This window comes from Trematomus bernacchii, unplaced genomic scaffold, assembly GCF_902827165.1.
Source record: "Trematomus bernacchii unplaced genomic scaffold, fTreBer1.1, whole genome shotgun sequence".
Lineage (NCBI taxonomy): Eukaryota > Metazoa > Chordata > Actinopteri > Perciformes > Nototheniidae > Trematomus > Trematomus bernacchii.
In genome coordinates, this window is record NW_022988176.1 from 463159 (window position 1) to 480145 (window position 16987).

Below are 16987 nucleotides of genomic sequence, written 5' to 3' on the forward strand. Positions count from 1 at the left end.
CAAAAAGAAATGTAAAAGCACAGCACCCTGACTTTTTTTTACTTCGGTGTTAACATATATAGATTGCACCTGGAAAGCTTGTAAAAAGCGCTGACAGGTTTCATACTTTTACATTCTGGGCAACTTCGGGATTTGCTCTTAAAAAACGGAGCACAGCAAGGATGAAGGGAGGTATAAAAATCAATGAGGCTTTTCAAAGGCAACAAGAAAAAACAGCGCCTTAGCCTGCAATTAAACAAGAGCTCTCCTGGCACTGAGGGATGACAGAGTATGTTGCAGGTGCCCTCGACTTCACAGAATCAATTTCAGGATCAATACAATGACATGATACAATTCCATAATGGAAAACGGGACGTGGGCTGGGAGTCATGTGTTTCAGATGTTTATAATAACACAGCTCAAGCACCTCTATACACTGTGGGCCCATTACGTAAACATGAGTGAAGACCAGCTCTAGACAAAACACTGACTCCAGGTGGAAACCTCACATATCTGGGGGTCAGGGCCCCACAAAAGGGATGCAAAATAAAACTGAAAGGTCACAACATGACTAAAAGAACAACAAATAATAATAAAAAGAATAATTCTTTCCCACATTAAATCCGGTTAATTGTTTTAAGACCTTCCTTTGATGGATAACTGTACCATTCTGTTCATTCATGATCCTCAAAGGAGGGATCTGCATTACTTTGGTGAAAAATGTTAAAAGAAAAGGAAGGATTCAGTGTTCCTCCTTAAAAGCTAAACCTTTGACAGCACAGTTGTACCCTGCTGTCTTAAAAGGACCCCTGCTACTAACACTGCCCGCCACCCTCCACTTACCTAAAGGGCAAACTCCCCCAGGAGGATCATACAGCCCATCATGACTGAGCTCATGGTGTTGATATGAATGCTCGGAGACGATGATCCCACACATCTTCCCTGCTGAGGCCAATTCAACATCCCCTTTTGACACAAAATATCATGACATAAATTACAATATAGACACGAACAATTAATTTCCAACATAATAACCGGCAACACACTGTGATCCAGAGGCCTCTTTATGTTAATGTGAATCCTCACTATAGGAAGTCAAACACAGGGTCCCTTTTAGTCAAACCAGTGGCCAACAGCAACATGATATCTTGTCAGTCAGGTCTAATTCTGCGTTCAAACTTAATGTCTCCTGACAAGCATCTCACCAGTCCACTGAGAGACCAGAGGGAATATGCCACAGTGAGCATGACCACTCAGCAAATTCACATTTAACATTTCATTCCTCCTGCTTGGACAAAATGAATTATACATCCTTGATTCTCCCACATTGATCCATCCAGACAAAACTCCCTAAACGTTAAATGTTAAATGATTTGTACGTCTACTTCCTCGCTGCTGGGACGGCATCTCTATCATTCTGACATTCTCCCTCTATCCTTGACCCCCTTTCCTCAGTCCCTCTGTTATCTGAAATAATCTCAGGGCCTCTTTAGATTCTATTCATCAGAGCAGAAAGAAGCAGGCGCTGACATTGATAAAAAAAAAATACCATCTGTGCCTCGCAGGGGTAAAAGGAGTGAGAGAGAATGAGACGGAAAAGAAAGAGAGGGGCTTCAAATGAAACAGGCTCTGTTGTCTCCCTCTTGTCCCCCCTCGTCAATGCCATTTCAATTGAAAAGCGCAGTGGTAATTAAATTCCAGCAGGGGTTAGGGGCAACTGTGTGGCGCACTGACGGGGGGCTGCCCTGACATAAAGATGACACAATTCAAGAGGACAGAGGGGGCGCCAGGCGGAAAAGGAGGGAGGGTGACAAATGTTGTGTATTCACGTACACTGCCAGAATCGTACTACTCAATCTTCCTGACATTTAAAAAATAGAAAATGAAATGGATATTCAAACTCAACTGAATCCCTCTATGACCTTTCCTTCAATTCAGGGATATTCTGAACAGATCCTTCGTCTGTGTCTGCGGCATCTGCAGAATACTTCTTAATGCTTAGGAGGCAGAGCAATTAAGTGAGGGGGGAATTTGGAAAAGCTGGTGCGTGTGTGTGTGTGTGTGTGTGTCAGCACTAATGTGTGACTCACAGAAGGACGCTGGTTGTTGTTGATTCACATTATAGTGGTGCTAATCCAGAGGCTCCAGAGAGGCCACACACTCCTGCTGTTCCCCTCTCCCCATCCTCTATTAGCAGAATGAAACAGCTAGCTGGTTTCTAACTGCAGACACAAACAGCATATGGCATGCCTTATTTTGAGATTGAAAAAAAACACCAATCTCTAACAAATATTTCTCTTTCTTCAGATTTAATATTAATAAATCACAAAGGCAAGTTAAGTGTAAGTATTCAAATAATTGATGTTAAAAATAAAGCATGATAAAAACTCTGAGTGTTGATTTATAGCAGCATGCATCTGTCTTAATAATAATAATGTATGACTGCGAAAGCTTTACATTATATTATATTATAAGTAATCCTTAGAGTATAGTTAGGATATTTAGTATTTCCTGGTCTCACCATCATTGTTTATAATGCAGAGAAATATCAAAGCATGTTGAGAAACCTCTTAAAAACCTGAATAATAATCATTGAGTTTTGTTGAATAATCAAAAATCTATTTATCAAACTTCATCATCATTTCTGTAAAGTGACTACTTTCATTCCAGCTGTTATCCAACAACAGTGCATGGTACAATGCAAACATCGAGTAATTAATGACAATCATCTTATCCATTAAGGTATGTTGGCCGTACTTTGTTAAACATTTTGATTAAAATATAAATGAATCCTGCCAGCACTTCACTTAGACATTAATCAATGTATTAGATCCCCTACCATAACTCCGGTTGCATAGAAAAAGCATCTGTGCAACTCCGATGCCATCTTGTGGACAAAGCGCTCAATAGATTGTACCATTTAGTCATTTTCACACAGTTTAAAATTAATATCAGTAATTCGTTAGAGAACACAGTAGCTTTTGCTGTTAGTTTCAAAACAGTTAGTCTTCCAACAAGAAAATGTAGGACGCTCTTTCCATCTCCTTCAGTGTGAAATGTTCCTTGGTCCATTGGGCTCAGTTCATGAGTTGAGCATACCTCAGTTCTTTAGGTAAACACCGTAAAAAGACAAACTGTCCTCTTGTCAAGCAACCGTCTCAGTAACGGTTTAAAATCTCCAGAACTTCCTCCTTAACAGAGAGCGGAGAGTGTTGCTGGACCCCCGGCCCGCCAATACTCGTCTCCCAGCAGTCAAAGCCGCAGTCTTTCAAGTCCTGCACTGTAGTCTGGACAACAGAGGCGTCCGTCTCTACAAAGCAAACAAGTCATAATAAAGTCAGAAAAGTATGTCAGAGTGGGCTATGGTTAAAACATTCAAATAAAAAGGGTTTACAAGCTAGATAGATGCGTCGTTTCAATGTACATGAATAAAATGGATACAGTGGTGCTTTCAGGGATACACGTGCAAAGTCTTTGCCACTGAAAGCAAAAGTCAAGGATCTCAAAGATGAAGGATAATAAGCACTCTCCTGCTGAGTGTTGGATGGAAATGGTCCAAAGTGTACTTCACGGTAACACTTAGGCTTAACTTAGAGCCTCAGATGCAGGAGCAGCTAAAACATAATGATACAATTACTTAACTTAGTGCCCGTTTCCTGAAAGCTTTAATATAATCACTCTCAGAGAACATTAGAGAAGACAGAAACCAGGCAATCTATTTGCTGCAATTCACACTGATTGCTAAGAAAACAAATAATGAGCATTTGGAAAACTATTTAGAGGAGTTCAAACTGTGGAACATGTATTCTGCTACAGGCTGCAGGCATAAACAAAGACTGAACTCACAGGTTCTGTTTGTTTGTTTTGTCAAAGAGAGGATGATACAAAGTTTCCTTATAGCTTATTCCACAGTAGGTCCCACAGAACAAAGAAGCCTTGAATGAAGCCTTCTCATTTCCTTCCACCCAGTTTGTTGTTTCAGAGAGGAGGAATGAGGGAGCGTTCAAGGAACATTTGTCGTCATCAGCAGTCTGACAGTCTGGCTTGTTAAACTACCTTTATTAGATTCATTTAATTAAAGGACACATTAAATCGAGGATGTAGAAAATAGGTGACTTAAACTGAGTAAGTTAAAGGTGGGGTATGTCATTTGGAGAAACCAGCTCGAGTGCGCTAGAATTTGAAAATACACAACCGGAGCCCCTCCTCCAACACACACGAACGCGCACATGACCAATGAGGGCACGAGATAAGTTTGTGCACAGATGGAAGGCTGACAGGCAGGTAGGCCATCCAGTTATTTTAGCCGGGCCGGCTCAGATGATTGGTGGTGCTTTTTACAGTACTACGGCTTCCACAGATGAATTTTTTTTATGGATTTTTTGTCAAAGCACTTAAGATATTCATTGCTATCGGGATGTTGAGAGCATTCCATGGAATATAACAAAAAGTGTATCTCGAGCCGGTTTCTCAAACTTACCTACCCCACCTTTAAGTCAGTCAGTGTAAGAGTAACTGAGACCTTTCTCCACTTCTTTTGAAAAACGTATAAAATCTTTTAAATTACCTTTTTCTGCTTTAGAAGACCCAAAAAATGTGTCTGTTTATATAACTTCTTTAGTGATTGGACTGTATTTTTTTATCATGTTTTTCTAATCTTTGCGACCTCTTAAAGTGCACACAGTTGTGACATACAGTACACAGTGAAGCGGTATGTGTACAGTACCTGGTCTCAGAAGGGTGATGCCGCAGCCCCCTCCCCCCGCGCCGGTGAGCTTGCTGTGGAGCCCTTTGGTCAATGTGACCTGGCACAGTGTGTCCAGGGAGGGGTGTCCCACGCCCATCACATTCAGATGGTGCTGGTTAATGTCAATGAGCTCCTATAGATGATAGGACACAGCTGTTGTTAAAACCTGTTGCTATCAACAGAGGATTAGTCATGTGGGTGTGGATATAGGCTTTCTGGATTAGGATGATTACCATTAAAAACAGAACATGATATTCTATTTGATTCATTTTTAAATCCTATGTTAGGTCTGAATGACTTGTTTATGATGCTAGATGCTTTCCACAATGTATTAATATTTTGTACCTCTAGAATATTATAGTGCTCTCCAGTGATGGGCTGGCAGGTCATCTCTGAGAGGATTTTCTCACAAGTGCAGGAAATGGCATCAACTGAGTCAAGCACCGGGGTCATGATGGAGGGAAACTAGGAGGAGGAAAACAGAAATACAGCAGATCAACATCACAAGTGTCTTTGTTCACATGATTCTAATTGGTTCTAAACAACAGAATGTGAAATGGCAGTGTTGATTGTGGTTTTGCTCCGGCATGATCACAACACTGCCACAACACCAACCAGGCCGATCTATGTCGGAGGCACACCTGCTGGTGTCACCAAGGCAACAGCACACAGGGGCGCTGGCTAAGAGTTTAATTTCAATATTTTATGAAGGCACTCAACACCAGGCTCCGGAGTATCTGCTATGCAAAAGAACCGCCTATTATATTAATTACAGTGTCGGCAAGTAACACGCGGGGGAGGAAGAAACCATTTAGTACCTTGTTAATCTTGTCCTTCACCCCGGCAACAAGTACCTTGGTGCTACGTGGTACTTTGGTGTTAGTGAGCAGGATTCTTAACAACGGCACCCTGGAAGTAAAGCAGACAGATCAGAAAGGTCAAACACACGTATTATTCTGGTGAACTGATTTTACCCAGATAATATTTGTGTTTTGTGAGGGGGGAAAAAACACACTATGCTTGTTATTAACTCACTGTGTACTCTCTTTTTTAAATGAAATCAAATTAAAAAGTGTTAATCAGTGTCATTACCTGCTCAGTGGTATTATCTTCCCGGCCAAGAATCTCAGCATGCCACCTACATTCAGGGAAATCAAATTCATTAAAAAGATAATCATCAAATGATAATAACCAGTGGTGGTTCCATTAAAGACAAAGGGAGGTATAGCACCATATGTACTATGCCAGATAATTGAATGCCTCACCCCAGGTTCCTACAGCGTTGTCTACTCCTGAAGGATTACCATGGATGATCATCTCCCCCTGGAAAGCCCAGCTGTTGATCTGCTCCAGGTCCTCCTGACACCACCTGTAATTAGTTGTAAATTAAAAGAAAAAGCTTTGCATACTAACAGACCCTCAAAGACCAAATCTTTAACTACCTCTTTATCTCAGAGCCATACACGGGTAAATACTCTAGGTATGGATGTGTAATGGATGAGTTAAACAGATGCTGTTTGTGATTGGTCCATTTAAAATGTTATATTTGTAGTTGGTACTAAATGGTATTAACACCTTACAACATAATGCAATTAAAAAACAACAACAATGGAGACACAATCAGAATAAAGTTGACATACTATAGCTCTCGTTTGTTTTAACAGTTTTTTTACTTTTTATTACATTGCATTTCGCTGACGCTTTTATCCAAAGCGACTTACAATAAGTGCATTCGACCAAGAAGATACAAACTTGAGGAAAACAGAATCATATAAGTACATCAGGTTTCAGAGAGCCAAAACATTTCAAGTGCTACTCAACTAGCTTTAGATAAGCCAGTGCTTTGTTAGTGTATAAATGCTTTGTTAGTAATTCTATCGCTCGAAGTGGAGTCAAAAGAGATGAGTTTTCAGTCTGAAGATGTGTAAGCTTTCTGCTGTCCTGATGTCAATGGGGAGCTCATTCCACCATTTTGGAGCCAGGATAGCAAACAGACGTGTTTTAGCTGATGGGAACTTGGGTCCCCCTCGCAGTGCTGGTGCAGTTCATACAGATCTTAGTTAAAAGGGCTTTCATGTGAGAAAAAGAAGGTCCTAAAAACTTAATTCAAGTTACTAATATGTATAAAAATAATGGACGGTTAAAAGATTGAAATGAGAAGGTGTGGTGACACTATTTGGGATTGCAAACTAAACAGGCATTCATGCGGTTGTGTTAACTCCAAACCATGAAGGTTGCTTTTAAAGAAATATAACGTTGTCATTCAAGGTCTTTCATTCTCTGTAAGCTTTAAACCACATTACTTAGGTTTTTAGATCCTATTCATCAGGCCTAAAAAAATGTTGCCTACAAAAACTGCATACACAGCTTATCATAGAGACATTCCTTTAATATAGCGTTGTTACCTTGCACTTTGATCCGACTCTTTGAGGGGAGCAGGGATGGCTCCACTTGCACAGAGCAGAGCTGAAGCCAAACACACAGAGTAGGCAGCACTGGAGCCCAGGCCCGCTCCGGTGGGCAGCTCCGACCACACGGACACCGTCAGGCTGGGCAGCTCACTGAGGAAATAACATGAATAATGAGCCTCTGTTTGTAAGATGGTGACGGCTATACTGCCTAACTCAAAGCTTCAGAACCCTGGTATTCAAACAAATGGGTCATTTCACAGTGACTTTATCTACTTTTTATATAAAGTCTATTGGTTTTCTAAAGTATGTAGCATATCTGTAAAGTGTAGTTTGATCTTTGTGACCAACTTTGCCAACTAGATGCTGAGAAGAACCATCTCATCTCTCTTTGTATGTAAACACTAGATACTGTAACTATGATTAAGTAAAGTAATGTAACATATATCACAGTAAACATAACTAGAAGTAGTGTTTAATTTTATGGAATCCATACTCTACTATACTATATTCACCAGAGTATTGCTTGACAATGCTGTCAATGACTTTCAGGGAAGCTGCTTTTGGGCAGACAGGAGAATCTCAACTAATTGTCCGGCTCTTCTCTCGAGGAAAAAAAGATCCCGACTTGTTAAAGGTTGCAGTTTGGCCCAGTGCCAGACTCTCATTAGTGGCCGTCCTGTCGGAAAGCATCACCTCTCTGAAGCACGGTGTCATCACAGATTAAACCTCTCCACAACCTGCAGCTCTAATGTTCCTCAGCATTTTCTGTCCTAGCAGCTGCTGGAGACACACTAACATCCGGCCTGTCTGTCTGTCTGTCTGTCTCTCTTTACGATCTTTATCAAAAAGTGAAGGGATGTTTTTAAGAGGCACTGAAAATTGCAATCAACACCATAAACACATCTACATCTATAGCGAGTACACTTACGCAGTTTAAGTATTTCTAGTATATGCCTTTTTTATTCCAATCATTTTGTATACAGCATTTAGTTTCACAAGAGCTCAACAATTTGGTATAATTTAAACAAAAACATAATGCAAGCATGTGCTGTAGTCACATATTCTGGCCTGGCGGACTGTACGTTTCATACAAGGTTTTGCAGTTATATAAAAAGCAGATAAATAAATAATAAAAGTGTTCAGTGTTCTTCAACAACAGCATAATGTGGATTTTGTAGATGATGGAGCAATTTAAAGTACAATTCACATAAAGCAGGGTATGCTTTAGGGTGAGGCTACCTTGTGACTGACATGTTGCTATTATCTGGTTTGGGTGTTGTCTGTGTTATATTTCATCTCTGTATTTGCATTTTCAGTTCATAAAAGTTAGCAGTAAAATGTTGGTTGGCGTTCAGTTTTACTCTAGTTAAAATATTGTCACTTATGGTCACAAAAAACTAAGATGGTGACGGCTAGACTGACAAACTCGAAGCTTCAGAACCCTGGTATATAAACAAATGGGTCATTCCAGAGTGACTACATCTATTTTTTATATAAAGTCTATTGGTTTTCTATAATGTGTAGAATATCTGAAATGGGTAATTGGATCTTTGTGGCCATCTTAGCTAACTGGATGCAATAACAAAATGAACAAATGCTGAGAAGAACTATCTCACCTTGATCCAAACAGTGAGATGTAGATGTAGAGGAAGGATAGGGTGGCCATGTTGCAAGTGTCCAAGTTTCCATCGGTGACACCGATAAATTCACGCAGTCTCCTCACAAGTTCAGCATCCAGACGTTTCCCCTCCTCAAGCTTACCTGTTAACATGAGGTATAAAACAGAGCAATCATCAAAATCACTAGAATGTAATGTGAAAGGATGATGCACATCTGGTCAATAGTAAGTTGATATTGATTTTAAGCTGTGGCATCTACTCTTATAATGATATGTGTTGGAGTTCATTGTTTATTAGTAAAAACTTGACTTGTTTTAGACATTGTGAAAAGTCTGAAATCACACCAAACTGTGCCTGCACAACAATGTTTGTAGGTGTTAATGGTCCCCAGTGCTGCGCCATCCCTTACCGCAGGAAACAGGAATAAGCTGCTTCAGTTCAGAAAGATCATAGCAGAGGAAAGTGTCAATATTTGGGAGGTTGATGCAAACGTTGCCAGTCGTGGTGCCTTTCAACCGTAAATAAGTCCTCAGGTTCAAACTCACAGCTAGAGCCACCTATAATAGAGCAGAGATATACAGGGTTAATGAATGACATTTACACAATTAAGTGCACATTATTTTAAGTAATGTTCCAGGAAATTGGTGCTAATTGGATGATTGTTGTTATCTTTCGTGCAAAGATGGGTTGATATTTGTTGTACAGTATAGTTTACAGATTGCAGAGATTTAGTTCAATAACATAAGATAAACATAAGATAAGAAGATTGTTGAAAAAAACAAACATAAAATGAACAAACAAATAAAAGAAGTGAAAGCTTCTGGAAGATAGCAACATTCATCCTTCAACTGTTATTGCATTATACTGCCCAGATACAGAAGGTGTTGGTCCTGTGAAGGGCATCATTGCTCTGACTAACTTAACTAACCCAGATGTATCTCATACATTGAATTTCATCTCTTTCAGCAGTACTTTACCTTTCCGTGCACCACCGCATGCTCTCCGTGGAGGATCGCCTTCCCTGGAGCAGACACGAATACGTCTTTGACTGTCATTTCTGTAACAGTTTGCAGAGTGAATAAATGCGTCCAGAACTGGGCAGCTTTAAGCCCAATTTGTCACTGACTGTGTTATTATTAGCTAGCTCAGTCACCTAGCTAATGTTAATCCTCTGAAGCAACAGCACGCAGATGACAACTCTGCCGCTTCATGAAGACTCAACGAATACAGAGAGTTTAAGTGAGCTGTCTTTAGTCTAAATGCATCAGGGTTAGGGGTTAGTGCTTTGCTGTGCTTTGCTTCATAGCAGCGTGGATAAAACATGTTAAAAGCACAGCCGATTCAGAGAAGGAGGGAATAACATGGGTTCGGCTCCCAGTATCCAATCAGCGCCGCAGCTTGCCGCACATATATTATGTTGTCCAATCAGCGTCCCGCGCTGTCAAACCACACGGTGAGTTGACCAATCATACGATGAAAACGAAACGCCCATAAACTACGGACACCACAGAGGGACAAAACGCGTTTCCCAATACCGTTCACCTTTAGCAGTTAGCTTCTTACATTAACATGGCATCGTTTATCATAAAACCTGCTCACCTCCGTTGTGTTGTAAGGACATGTAGGTTCTTACGCGAGCCTCAGACAAGAAACACATTGTGTTCAAGCAGAAGGTAGTACATTCATGTTCTGTTATTCATCTACTCATGTTGTATTATGTAACATTGAGTCCTATAGGCAGCTACTACACAGGGATACTTATCAAAGAAAGGCAATTTATCAAAGTGTATCGACATGGAGTCTTGTATGAAACTGAGACTTGAAACACCTGGGGACACAACAAAATACGTTGTTGTGAAACAAAAGGGGTACATGCATTTTGCCGTGTTACATTTTTCACTATAAAGTTTTTTTCAAATGTATTGTCATATTTTCTTTTCTCCCTACAGTTATGCCACTGAAGAAGACAACAGGGGACCCAAAATATACACCAAAACTGGAGACAAAGGTTGTTTTTTTAACTAGGAATCAAAACATGTTACACCACTTTGATAATAAGTATTTTTTTTAAACGAATCCATTCCTTCTTTTACTCTTTCTTTGCCCCCTAAAAGGTTTCTCCAGCACATTTACAGGAGAAAGGAGGCCAAAGGAAGATCATATTTTTGAAGCCTTGGGAAATACAGACGAGCTGTCATCAGCTATAGGGTAAAGTTTCTACTATTCACCAGTCAAATTTAACTTTTTCTATAATCTGCCTCACTGAGTCACCATGTTATGTTAATTTTACATTACAGCTTGGCTAGAGAATTTTGCCTTGACAAAGGTCACACCTTCACATATCAGCTGGACAAGGTTTGATTAGCATATTGCATTCAATAACCTTTTTTTCATTGCAGACATGCAACTGTGTATAAGATTTTCTGAGAGTATTATTCCATTAATTGCAGATACAGTGCATTTTACAAGACGTGGGCTCCAATATCGCCACTCCTCAATCATCTGCAAGAGAAAGCCACATAAGTATGTATTTACAACTGTTACATATGCACTGGCTTTACTAATACTTTAAAATGTGTCTAATGTGATTGAAGATTTAATTGATTTATTTCTGTTCTGTTTTTGTAAGGTAGAACAAAATTTGCAGCTCAGCCAATTTCAGACCTGGAGACCTGGATTGATACGTTTACTGAAGAACTGCCACCACTGACCAACTTCATTTTACCTGTAAGCCCATCTGAGCCTCTGTAAGACACTGAGTTCTCATGAGAGTAAATGTTTTTCTGTTGCACTGATACCTGAGCTTTTTGTGTCACAGTCCGGAGGGAAGGGCAGCGCAGCATTGCACTTGGCTCGGACAGTGTGTCGGAGAGCCGAACGCAGGTTGGTTGCAGCATATTCCTTGCCCTGTTTGTCGCAAAATGTCCCCCTATATCTTGCTTTTCTGGCACAGAAGGTTCTCACAGATCTTTGTTTCTTGTTATAGTGTTGCTCCAATTGTGCGATCAGGCGAGGCAGATCCAGAAGTGGCCAAGTTTTTGAACAGGTCAGTCCAGTGCTTTAAAATGAATACGAGAAAATTATGTCTGTATTTCACATCTAATAGAAATCGCATCTTTTTCCCTCAGATTGAGCGACTACCTGTTCACTGCGGCCAGATATGCAGCCATGAAAGAAGGCAGTGTGGAGACTATCTACAAAAGACCTGAATAACCAGGTTCTCACATGAAGAATAGACGTAGATCTATTTTGTTATTGTGGATGGTTGATGTTGCAGAGATTTCACAGTTTATTGATTAATTGATGAATAATTTCCAACATCTTTTTGTTACCCTGATGCAACTTTCTTATTATTATAATGTGGGAACATAAGCAGTAATAAACCTCACAGTGGCTTCAACTTTCAGACAATTCTTTTTATTTTCCAAACATTTTGTTGGTGTACAGTTACTAAAGCAGACCACCTTTAAATACTGGCCAGTATCTTGTGTTGGTTTTAAAACTATGTTTAGCCAGAGATTGAACAACTACTATGTAGATTGCTCTTTTTTCTGTAAGATGTAGCTTTACCCCAGCACATTCTCAGCCATTTTTAATACTTTAACAAACATTTGCATGTCAGAACAGTTCAGCACTTGGGGAGTGAGTGGCCTTCTTCCAACATGGCTCTGTTAACCCCCTCCCACACAGTCACAGGATGTGGCACCATCCCTGGCTCTTCTGGGACAGGGTGCTGGCCCATGTCATGAGAGACAGATTGTGATCCTCATAGGGCGGATAACGCAGATAGGTTACACACTCAAACCGTGTGCTTCTTAGCAGGCATGATTTCCTGTGAGAGAAGGTATCAAAGCTGTAGCGGCCATGGTAGGAACCCATTCCACTGGCACCTGTCAAAAAAAAGATTGAGAGTTGATTTAACAGGAAATATTATTCCATGTTTGCCATTATTTATACTATGCTGTCATTGACTTACCAACTCCACCGAAAGGCAGAGCCACCATCAGACTCTGAAGGATGCTGTCGTTTGAGCAAAAGCTACCACTAGAAGTCTCACTCATTAGTCTTGTGATGACCTGCATTATCAGAAAGTCCAACACATGATCAGAATACTCACACTACAATATTACAGTCAATATAGAGTGTCTTAACTTGAATCATACCTTGTTGTTGCTCGAATACGCATACACGCAGAGGGGTTTCTCTTGCTTATTTATGAAGGCAATTGCTTCATCTACATTGTTCACAGTCAGAACAGGAAGAACTGGGCCAAAAATGTCCTGTTGCATGATGGGATTTGATTCCGTTACTTCTGTCAAAATTGTTGGGGCTTCAGAAAGAATTAAGAGAAGTTAAGATCATTAAAGAAATGCTTTGTTTTGAAGAATTCCACACAGATAATTCTTACCAATATATTTTTCTGCTTCGATCACTTGCCCACCGACCGCCACCTTGCCAGATTTCCACAGCATGTCCTTCGTACGGTTGAATATATCTAGATTGACCATGCGGCCGTAACTGCTTGACTCTCTGGGATCAGACCCGTAGAACTGCATGAGGCAACACTTCAGGGCCTGCACCAGTCGTGCTGTGACTGTCGTGTGGCACAGGATGTAGAAAGGAGCCACCAAGCTCTGCCCTGCATTGTGAAAACGTGCCCAGGCGATGCGCTGTGCCGTGGTGGCAATGTCACAGTCTTGGTCTACATAACACGGGTTCTTTCCACCCAAAATGAGGGTGACAGGCGTGAGTGTGCGAGCTGCAGCCTGAGCAATTCTGGTTCCTTCCGACCTGTTTCCTAGGGATTGACCAGCATACACATTTCATGTAAAAAAATCATCAAATAAATACTCTCAAAAGTGTTTTATATTGAAGTTTTACCTGTAAAGAAGACATGGTCAAATTTCAGTTCCACAACTTCACGTGTGCCTGCAAGAATCACATGGAAGCATTCCTTGAGAAAAAAAGATTTTTAAATCAGATTAAATGTTATATTGTAGGTCCTTAATTTGAATTAATAAATGGTAAAACTGCAGATTCAGTGGTTATTTAATTCTCTTTGGAATCAGACCAAAGGTTGTCCTACTTCTTGGTGCAATCATACAAATAAGTCAATATGCTCAAACAAGTTAAAGAAAATACACAACCTATTTTATCAAAGTACCTACTAAGCATTTACTAGAATATTTGAGAAACAAAAGAAAAAAGGTCTGTTGTCCTTCTAGGCCATTACTCACATTGTCCAAGTAGAAGGGGATAAGGCGATGCAGGAGCTCTGCAGTGTGAGCGGTGCACTCAGAGGGGCTGATGATTGCACAGTTTCCTACACAAATTTGAATTATGAAATCATAAGGTCTGTGTGTAAAATGATATGCCATTTAAACTGATTAACTGAGTGTCTTGAGTCTCTGTACCTGCTGCAATGGCCCCTACCAGAGGCACCAGACATGTTTCCACAGGACTGCACCAGGTCCCCACGATAAACACAACCCCCAGCGGCTCACTGACCATCAGACACTCGTCTAACGTCGTGGACTACACCAATCAGAGGAGCTCAAAATTAGGTTACAGGTGAAACCGAACTCTTGTGAAAAAGACATTAGCCCACTTAACTCTTATGAAAATGTCAAGGCAGCTTAAGTTTTAATCTGCTTTGGCGGCCACAGAAGAACAGAACAATCATTTCTTTGTAGAAGTGGGACAAAATGTTCTCTCCAAAAAGGTTGTGTAAATCATTCATAATCCCAATATTTGGAAGACATATTGGAAAAAAAGAGGGCAATAGTCTCACCAGGTTTCTTTCCACATGCTGCGGCTGCATCCACTTCTTAAGGTTGTTGATGGCATACAGGGCCTCATTCTTGACGAGAATAAGTTCTGACACAACTGCCTCAAACCTTGGCTGGATGAAAAATAAAATACCGGTAATCACTAAATGGACCGTTATGTCAATTTGCATCGTCATAGTCTGATGTTTTAAAAAAGCACCATTTAGATGACTTATTCACCCCTCACCTTATGAAGGTCTTTTCCAAGAGCATCCACAAAGTCACACTCGTGTTCCTCCAGCATCCGCACCACGGCCTCCAGCTGTGCCACTCTGAAGCTCTCTTTGAGGGTGTGTCCAGCTTGAAATGTGACTCTCGCCCTTCTCAGGAGACCCTCACACTCCAGAGGGTATGTCTTCAAACAGGGCTCCCCCAGCCTGGTCCTGAAACAGCAGCCAAGCAACTAGTTTGTATAACTACAGGGCAATAAAACACATCTTCACTCCATTATTACCCTACCTTCTGCATGTTAACCGGCCATTCCTTTGACACGAATAGCACACCCTTGTTTTTCCACTCATGTTTATTCCAATCAAGAGTTCTCCACTGCTGGACCTTTCCGTTCTGAATAGAGTTAGTGTGCAGTTAAGCCAATGCACATGTTATGTAAAGCCCCAGTGGTAGGAAGAAATAGTGAAAATCCTAACAAGTTCAATCTGGTACCACAGTACATAACACCCCAGTTAACATTTTAATGCCACAAAACCAATGTTTTTGCCAACTTGCAAATACTGGTGAAAATGCTGCTTAAAACATTTTTAATTAATCTCTCTCATTAGGCACACCTTCTTTTGATTGCTGAAGTGTTTTTGTGTGTGTATTGATTTTACATATATATTACATTACATGTTACTCGTTAGACGCTTTTATCCAAAGCGACTTACATACTCAATACTGTGGGCAATCCCCACAGGAGCAATTTGGGGTGAAGTGTCTTGCCCAGGGACACAACGACATGCTGACTGCAGTGGGACTCGAACTTGCTATCCTCTGATTCGAAGATCAGCGCATTAATCCACTGCGCCACATGTCTCCCTGATATATTTTATCATTTCAGTTTTAGTAATTGTATTTTGTATCTTCTATTTTATTTATATTTGTTGCTGTTTTTTATAGAAAGGTCTTGATTTTGTGTACTAGTTTCCATGTCATGTTACCCAGTGACTAAGCAGTATGACACATCTGTTTGATTTGTCACGAAGAATAATTGAATATAATAATTAAATATTATTTTTTTTGAATTAATATTATAATTTAATAATAATTTGTTTTAGTATTATATGGGGAATTTAGCACTAACAACAATGTTTTTTCTGTCATTCAAATAGTAGTTCATTGATGGTCCCTTAGTAAAGTCCTGTGGTTAAGAGAGATGATAGAAAGTAAGTTAAGCATCCTGTAACAGCCGTCCTTCTAATAAAGAGAGCAGTGAGTGTCTGCTAATTCCCAACCTCAAACTAACTTCACCCTCAATCAGGTGATGCACAAAGCCCATCCACTGGCTCTCAGGTACGTTACCTTCGCAGCGCGTTGAACCATCGGTGTGGAGAGGGGCTCTGCGGACTGCTCATGACTTCCCGGCAGGTTCAGGTGGAGCTTAGAGGAAATACTTCTAACAGCAGCAGTATGAGTCAGACATGCGCATAACTCGCCATGTATCCTATTATACAGTGGCGAGCCGTGAGCTTTATACCTAGGCCCTCTGACCCCCACCCCTTCCCTCGAAAAAAAGGGAAAAAAAGAGTTATTACGTCACAGCTATACTTCAGCGGAATATCAAAACAACGGCCCAGGGTGCAAAACGCATCAATGACAGCGACCCTCTACCACACAAAACAACACCTGTGAACCCAATTTGTGTTCTTTGACATTGAAAATGATATTGCATTGTGTTTGTTACTTTCGTTGCAGTTGTATGTCTTAAGTGTAATTTGGCATGCTTTTATTTTGAAGGCGAGTTCACGCTGTTGACAGGAAGTTGTTGTTGCTATGGAAACAAGAAAAGTTTCACAGCGGGCGGAACTCGTCATAAAGTCCGCGATAATAAAACCCATAGATATATATAAACACTTTATTTAAATCTATGATAAGGATGGATAAAACCCACCCATTTAGAGGGAAGATATGATTGGTCAATTGTACTGTCATTTGACATTACTCTCTCGTTCAGTTCTGTGAATCGCAGAGGCCCGATATAGTAACTGACATTCAAACAGAGACTGAACAGGCAGATTCGAAGGATTTATTTATTTGGAAATGTTATTTTATTAAATCAAGTTTTTTTTCGGTAAAACTAAGGAAAAATATAACAAAAATAATATTAAAAAAATATATATTTTAAAAAAATATTTTTTTTTTTAATGTTTTTAAATATTATTTTTTGGAATATCTTAGGCCCTCACA

At 40.2% G+C, this 16987-nt stretch overlaps 3 protein-coding genes across 5 annotated transcripts; 1 reads left to right on the plus strand and 2 right to left on the minus strand.

Annotated features, from left to right (window-relative positions):
• Positions 1-2290: 2290 nt before the first annotated feature.
• Positions 2291-10085, minus strand: mvk (mevalonate kinase). 2 transcript variants are annotated; one of them, XM_034122322.1, is made up of 11 exons: positions 9910-10085; positions 9734-9813; positions 9166-9313; positions 8754-8898; positions 7132-7287; positions 5992-6095; positions 5819-5864; positions 5545-5635; positions 5072-5191; positions 4706-4859; positions 2291-3289 (listed from the first exon to the last, which is right to left on the minus strand). In XM_034122322.1, exons 2-11 carry the CDS (start codon positions 9809-9811, stop codon positions 3138-3140), a joined length of 1194 nt encoding a protein of 397 aa, XP_033978213.1. In that variant the 5' UTR covers positions 9812-9813; positions 9910-10085; the 3' UTR covers positions 2291-3137. The 2 variants fall into 2 exon arrangements, with proteins under 2 accessions (XP_033978213.1, XP_033978212.1); XM_034122321.1 differs by having other exon boundaries at positions 9734-10085.
• A 204-nt stretch (positions 10086-10289) lies between these two features.
• On the plus strand, positions 10290-12149 carry mmab (metabolism of cobalamin associated B). The gene is made up of 9 exons (XM_034122326.1): positions 10290-10429; positions 10706-10764; positions 10871-10964; positions 11054-11111; positions 11207-11279; positions 11386-11483; positions 11575-11639; positions 11743-11802; positions 11885-12149. Exons 1-9 carry the CDS (start codon positions 10326-10328, stop codon positions 11967-11969), a joined length of 696 nt encoding a protein of 231 aa, XP_033978217.1. The 5' UTR covers positions 10290-10325; the 3' UTR covers positions 11970-12149.
• A 104-nt stretch (positions 12150-12253) lies between these two features.
• Positions 12254-16291, minus strand: aldh3b2 (aldehyde dehydrogenase 3 family, member B2). 2 transcript variants are annotated; one of them, XM_034122324.1, is made up of 11 exons: positions 16103-16278; positions 15044-15148; positions 14772-14967; positions 14548-14658; positions 14171-14291; positions 13994-14079; positions 13638-13710; positions 13165-13554; positions 12920-13086; positions 12733-12832; positions 12254-12646 (listed from the first exon to the last, which is right to left on the minus strand). In XM_034122324.1, exons 1-11 carry the CDS (start codon positions 16153-16155, stop codon positions 12447-12449), a joined length of 1602 nt encoding a protein of 533 aa, XP_033978215.1. In that variant the 5' UTR covers positions 16156-16278; the 3' UTR covers positions 12254-12446. The 2 variants fall into 2 exon arrangements, with proteins under 2 accessions (XP_033978215.1, XP_033978216.1); XM_034122325.1 differs by lacking the exon at positions 15044-15148 and having other exon boundaries at positions 16103-16291.
• Positions 16292-16987: the final 696 nt, after the last annotated feature.